The sequence below is a fragment of the Hemiscyllium ocellatum genome, chromosome 2 (assembly GCF_020745735.1).
Source record: "Hemiscyllium ocellatum isolate sHemOce1 chromosome 2, sHemOce1.pat.X.cur, whole genome shotgun sequence".
Lineage (NCBI taxonomy): Eukaryota > Metazoa > Chordata > Chondrichthyes > Orectolobiformes > Hemiscylliidae > Hemiscyllium > Hemiscyllium ocellatum.
In genome coordinates, this window is record NC_083402.1 from 73,964,434 (window position 1) to 73,971,756 (window position 7,323).

Genomic DNA, 7,323 nt, shown 5'->3' on the forward strand with positions numbered 1-7,323 from the left:
GCAAGTAAATATCATCCTGAACTCATCATGAATTTTCTTTTCAGAAAGAGGAGGGATTAGCTTGGAAAGCCTTTTCCGTGAGCTTCTTTTTGCCTTACTAATTCCGGACACAACCTTTTGCCTTATAAGATGGTGATTTGTACCAAGTGCTCAACTCTGTTGTGCATTGCCTGGTGTTGCCTGGAGCTCAATGCTGCGAGGTAGTCTCTGCTGTAGGCTGAGAAGGTGCATTATTCACTTGTTTCTGTTTTCTCTGGGCCCTCATCTGAACCAGTTGAGATTTTTCATTCTGATCCCATCTTCCAATGCCTGTTGCCATCTTTTCTCAGTTGCAGGTGTCCCTCTAGCAAAGTGAAGATTTTTTTCCTGTCAGTTGCGACGCAGTGGCCAATTCACTGTCCAAAGTGTCTTTGGATGTACAGCAGTCATCCATCCAGTGAATGTCGTCAAGTGTAGATATTGTTTGCTTCGCATTTAATTCACGCTAATGAAGTTATCACATCGCATATCCTCTGAATAGGTGACCCAGTCCTGCCAAGGAATGCTGAGGATATGTCTAAGACAGCAAAGGTAGAAACTGTCCATCCTTTTCACCTACCTAGCATATGTTGTCCAGGGGTCACTGTAGCGGGTGTGCTGTGGATGCAGGCTTGGTAGACTTGCAGTTTAATATTGTTGTTTAGACTGTTGTTGTTTCACACATTCTTGTGCAGTTTGAGCATAACAGATTTGAGCATTAATTTCAACTTGTGATAGTCTGCTGGTGATAGTGGAACCTATACATGTGAAGCAATCAATAACCACTGGTTTCATATTGCCAATGCTAATAGATGGTAGCAAGGCAACAGCTGGACCATGGTAAGGTGAATGATGGCCTGATGATATTATCACTGAAATAATATTCCAGAGACCTCAAGTAATGCTTTGGACTCCTGGATTTGAATCCTACCATATGGTGGAGTTTGAATCAAATAATGATCTGGGATTAAGATGAACCATGAAACTGTTGTTGACTATTGGGTAAAACTCATCGGGCTCAGTGTGCCCTTCAGGAAATGTTCAAAACCTAAGGAAACTGCTGTCATTACCTGATCTGGCCTACATGTGACTCCAGACCCACAGTAATGTGATTGACATTTAACTACCCACTGGACAATTAGTGTTGGCCATTAAATGGTGGCCCAGTCAGCGATGTTCACACATCCTGTAAATGAATTCTTAAAATAAAGGTGTTCATGAGCTGCTTGGATACATGTATGAAGGTAAGCCACTGAGCACTAGGGGATAATAATTTACATTGGAGATATGTCTTTTTAATCAACCTGCTCAGAGATGTTATTACATACATCTGGCGCAGGTGTGGCTTGAACCCAGGCCTTCTGACCTAGAGTAGCAACACTACCAATGTGCCACAACAGCACCAATGTAAACTCAGTGATAAACAATAAACAGGCTTCACCAAGCATTTCAACCTTAGTGTACTTAGTAATAGACTTGCAGGTTTTAAAAAATGTGTTCATGAAGTAAAGATGTCGCTATCTCAAGACAATAATTTTTGCCCATCCCTAATTACTTGGGGTAGTCATGATGTTGAGATGCCGGTGTTGGACTGGGGTGTACAAAGTTAAAAATCACACAATACCAGGTTATTGTCTAACAGGTTATTTGGAAGGACTGTCTTTCAGAGCGCTGCTCCTTCATCAGGTAGCTACTTGGGGTAGCTAAGAGTCAACATGTAAGCCGGACCATATAAGGATGGTGTATTTCCTTTGCTAAAGGACATTAGTGAGCCAAATGTGTTTTTATGACAAATTAGGAGCAAATTTTTTATTCTATTTAATTTTATTTTATCATCTGCCTTGGTGGAATTTGAGCCTATGATTCCAGCACATTAACTCACTGTTCTGGATTATTAATCCTGTGACATTACCACTATACCACCACCTCAATAGGTATGACTTCAACCAGCAACAAAGTTTTAATCCTGAATTACATTGTCTTTGGTCTTGCTCGGGCTCCCTGATACCACACTCGGTCAAACAGTTCAATAAAACAAAGAACTGCAGATGCTGGAAATCTGAAACAGCAACAAAAATTGCTGGAGAATTTTAGCCATTCTGAAAAATGATCACTTGACCCAAAAAGCTAACGCTGCTTTCTCTCCACGGATACTGCCAGACTTGCTGAGTTTGATTGACCTGCTTCATTGATTTCAAAGCACTTACCCTAACATTCCCCCTCTTGTTCATATTTGGAACAAGGCTTTAATGAGGTCAGGAACTGAATAGATCTGGTGGAACCCAACTGAATATCCATTAGCATACGTTGCTTAATAAGTACTACTTGATAGCTCGTATACTGATCAATTCTCAGAAGGTACATTAAAAATGGCGAATTTTTGGGAATATCTTCAAAGTTTTGCAAATGAAGATGTTCATCCTTTTCAATAAATGGGAAAATTATTTCATCTGTGAAAACATTCCAGGAAAGAATCTTTATTTTACTGATTTTTGTTTCAAATTGATAAGTGCATGTTTAATCATTTTAAATGTATGTATATGTGCTTTATTATCCAATACAATGATCACGTTTATAATGACAAAGGTCTCAACCAAGAGTGATGCTGCTTGTCCATCTCCATTTTAACCGCCTTTTTCCAATTTGCATAAACCAATTGATAACTTCTACAAAGCAATATAATTTCTAAAGCAACATTTTTTGTAATATTTAGTTTCAGGGCTGATTTTTTTTAAAAGAAATGAATGTTATGAAAATGCAAGACGTTCTATGGTAGTTAAAGACAGTTCTATTTTAAATACATTTCTCCTCTTCCCAACACCTGAATGGAAACTGTTACTTGGGAACAGCATGAAGTGTTCTATTTAACCCGTTGTAAAAAGGTGAAAGTCACCATAGGGCCAGAGGACCAGGACTGCTCTCTCATTAAAGAGTGATGGCTGGTGGTGAGTTTCACTTGAGGGTCACCCCAGCTCAGGCGAGAGGTACAGTTCATGTGTGGGTCCTCCAGTATGGAAGTTAAAACCCTGCAGTTGGTGTCACTCAGCATTGCAAACCAGCCATCCAGCCAACTGAACTAACCAACCAACCCTCTATCTAGTTGTAGTTCACGCAATCAAATATTCTTTTAAGTTTCTTACTAATGGATTTCTCCCTGTAACTAACACTTCCAAAAGAGCCAAGTTGGAGACTAACGGTTCTGTTGTTAATTTTGTAGAGGAGGGAAATGTGACTATAAGATGACTTTAAATCTGGTGTTATGAAGTAAATGTTTCAATGAAAGTTTTTAACTTTTTTTCCCCCAGTTGCTGTAACTTCATTCAAAGAAGCGAGACAAAAAACAAAAAGACAAAGATTGTGTGGTACGCCTCATTTACAAACTGAATCTTTGAAACAGGCAAGTCCAGAAGAAAGTAAACTCGATGAAATGAATAAGATAAATGAAGATGATAATGCCAGTGAGAGAATCAAAAACATAGCCTCCAAACCAGCGAGTGCGACTGTTAAAACATCTGACACTAAAGCTCTGCATAATGACACAACCTCCGAAACTCCAGCTGCAGAAATAACATTGACTGATCAACGTAGTGAAGAGAGTAAGCCACAGGAAAAAATAAAAGATTTAACTAAGTCCGAAAATACCAAAGCTGTTGAAGTAAATGCCAGCGATCCGGATGTATCCACTGTTCCTGGTGTATCCCGTCATTCGGATGTATCTAGTGAAGACGAGAAGTATTTTGACGACAGCACAGAGGAGAGGTATTACAATCAAACATCTAGTGATGACAGTGGGGATGATGATTTCTTCATTGGAAAGGTGAAAAGGATAAGTAAAAAGAACCAAGAACTTGATCCAACTTTGGAAACCAACACTCTGAAAGATGATGAAGAAATCATGCCAAATATCATGAAGAAAGGGAAGAATGATCCCATGGGTTGTGATGGAAAGAACAACAACAGCCCAAAAACAACATTTGGTTCTTTGTTTTGTAACAGCTTGTCTGATTCAAAGATTTCGAAACAGAAGAGGTAACAGACAGGTTTAATTAAAGTTTAAAATTTGCTTTTGAATTAACTTCTTATAATACAAAAAAAACAAAGCAAGACAAACTGCATTTCAAACCTCTTTCTATATTTTTTTAGTAACTTCCAAGGAAATGTCAAGAAAAAGCGATCAGGTCAGTCTATTTTTTTTTTTAATTGGCTTTTCTGTGATGATTTTGATTTTAGTCATAATCTCAATGTCTATTAATTTCCTTAGACACAAGATATACAATGATTTCAATCAACTGGGCATTCCTACTAATGTTTACAAAAGAATAAGCTCATTCAATTAGCCCAATCTTTCTGCATCTTCTAACAGATCAGATCACGTCATGCTGTTCAATATTTTCAAATTTTTGAGTAGAGGTGATTAATCAAAGATTCCTAAAGATCGAAACTGAAAAGCCTCCATTCCTTTGAGGGTAAATGAGTGAAAGTCTTAATGCTATCCACTTGCAATGATTGATGCCTGAGTAGTTTTGTTCCTTCAAAATATTCCAGTGATCAGGACCAGACAGTATGTAGGGCATATGAGGCCAAACATTTTCAATGTTAGGTATCATGTTTTTAAAAAATGATTTTTTAAATGTCACCATTAGTACTAAGAAAGTAAATGTGTTTGCATTTATTTATTAATTGTTGCAGGGCAGTTGGCAGAATAAGGAATCCTCTGCTTTGTTTCAAACATGTGTTTTAATGATAAAACATTCCAATTACACAGATCTAGGTTTTTTTTTCAGTATCTCAATGATTGGAGCCCTGCTGACAAATTATGAAATCATGATCACTAGAACCAAGGTTAAAATTTCCCAGCTCAGTCCATGCAAAACCTTCAAAAATTGTTTTGTTTGCCAGTTCTAACTCGTTCTGTTTGATCTAGTTGCTAATCCAGAGTTTAGAAATGATGTGCGAACTCACTGTACTACCCTCGAGTGGGGGAGATGGTTTTATGAAGAATAGGACATTTGTATGGCCAGAAAGATCTTCAGGCAAAATTTTTCATATTAAAAATGTCCCACTCAATTTGATATCTCTGAAATGTTCTCCATTATCTATTACTGCTATTAAATTTTGAATTTCTTGTATTCTGAGTGCTATAAAATTGATTTTTTTTTATTTAGATGTGTAGAGTATCATCTTTCCCTGAAAAATGAAATGAATTCTATTTTATGTAATGCTGCTAAAATATAACTGTTGGTGCATTTAAAATATGTAACAGTATGGGAGTAGGATAGCATGTTGACCCAAAATCTCCTTTGTGGTATATGTCGTGTTGTATTGTAAATGTGTTCTGATTGCAAAGTTTTGTAATTCTTGTTGCTTTTTGCTTGCACAGATGTTACACAAAGAAAGTCCCAAAATAAGATCCTGCCCTATCGTGGGAGATCAAGTGGGAGGTCTAGTGTTGTCTTTCCAAAGCCACAGCAATCACTTCATCCCTCTTGGGAAGCAAGCAGAAGGCAGAAAGAGCAGTCCAAGATCATTGCATTCCAGGGGAAAAAGATCAAATTTGATGATTAGTGTTTTAAAAAAGACATTTATTACATATTTTTGTATTCAGAAAGGTTTCACATAATGACATTTATCACATAGATATGAAGCATCTGTCCTGTGTTTTTTATACCAAGAAGAATTGTAGAGTTCATTTTAATGCAGTTTATTTATCATTGCTTCTAAATTTGTGAAGTGCACTTCCTGAAAGGCAACACATTTAAAATTCATTTTGAAACATTTACAAGATTTGTTAAATATTAAGTACAGGACGTGGGAAATGTTGTTTATGTACAATGTTTGGTTGAGGAGTATTTGCTATCTGCAAATATAGAAACAGAACAGAACTAAGATTATTTCTAGTAGTGATAATTCAATAAATATTCTCATTAGTATTTTGTTAATTATTTAACTTTATGGTGGTCACTGTATTGTCATATTTGTAAGAACAGAACCTCATCTTAATTTCCTGCTTTACCTTTCACAGATTGTTCCTGCAACTGAAAGATCTTTTAATCTTCAAAATCTAAAGGCACCTTTTTTAGTTAAGCTTTCAGTGGTTAATGTCAGCAGGGCACTAGACAACTGCAAGCTAGATCATGTTACTTGGGACTGTCTGAGTAGATTGTGCCAATAAATTATTATTTTGTTATAAACATTTGAATGGATTGCTGAGAAAGATTCATAGTTGATTGTCAGACAAAAACACAAGTCATGAGTACTGTCCTAAAAGCTTTCTATCGAGAATTTCTTGTTTCCAAATGCAGATTAACCCTCAGGCTGAAGACGGTTCCAAAGAGTTTTCAATTCCTCGTGTCATGCCATGAACTAAGATGGGCTGAGTAGTCATTTATAGATTATTGAATGAATGACATCACATTAATGTAACTTAGAATATATTTGCTTCTAAGATTCTGGTGTTATGTGCACATTACAGCCGTGGCCAGAGAAACTTGTGTTTTGTTTTTGATGTTTTGGATCACAATTCTGAGATATTGCTGACCTATGATGTTTCTGACTATGGAATTTTGAATAAAAAATGTAACTCCCCTGTACAATGGATCTGTTGCTTTTGTTGACATGGTTATATAACAGGATCCTCTGAGTGTTTCCACACAGGAAGTGTATGAGGGCATCACAAAGTGCAATGAACCAATTTCTGTTGCTTCTATTGCACACGGCATAGAAATATCACGTAATACAGTCCAGCGTGAAATGTGCTGTTGAGTGTTGCTATGGCCTTCGCAGTGTATCAAATCCTGTATAAGGTTAGCACCACTTAAAATTAACCCGAACTGTTTAAATGCAGGTTATAATTTTGTTTTGTAGTTATTCATGCTAGGTCAGCATTCATTGACCATCCCAGTTGCCCTTGAGAAGAGGGTGATGAAGTGCAGCATTGAACTACTACAGTCTAATTGGTGTACAACACTGATAGGGAGGGAGGTCCAGGATTTGGCTCCAGTGATACTGAAGGAGCAGTGATAAATTTACAAGGCAGGATGATAAGTGGCTTGGTTGGGAACTTGGAGGTGGTAGTGTTCCCACATACGTGTTGCCCTTGTTCTTCTAGATTTTAGTGGAAGCTATGTTTGGACCACCACGTTTAAGAAGTATTGCTGAGCAGCAGATTCTACAAGTGGTTGATGCAGCTTGTCCAGCGTGCAAGAAAACTGACTCACAGTGAAAGAAAGGAGACTGCAAACTCCATGGTTCTCTGGTACTGCACATGGAGATCCTGGTGGAAGTGGCGACAAACCAAGATACCGC

The 7,323-nt window shown here is 37.5% G+C and overlaps 1 protein-coding gene across 2 annotated transcripts in view; it reads left to right on the forward strand.

Moving 5' to 3' along the window:
* srfbp1 (serum response factor binding protein 1) overlaps positions 1-6,598 on the forward strand; it is a 215,718-nt gene extending 209,120 nt beyond the window's left edge. For both annotated transcript variants that reach the window (XM_060844698.1, XM_060844708.1), the window contains 3 exons: positions 3,324-4,047; positions 4,162-4,196; positions 5,399-6,598. In XM_060844698.1, the coding sequence (XP_060700681.1) occupies positions 3,324-4,047; positions 4,162-4,196; positions 5,399-5,583 (944 nt within the window). In that variant the 3' untranslated portion in view covers positions 5,584-6,598. The remainder of the gene's footprint in view (positions 1-3,323; positions 4,048-4,161; positions 4,197-5,398) is intronic.
* Positions 6,599-7,323: the final 725 nt, after the last annotated feature.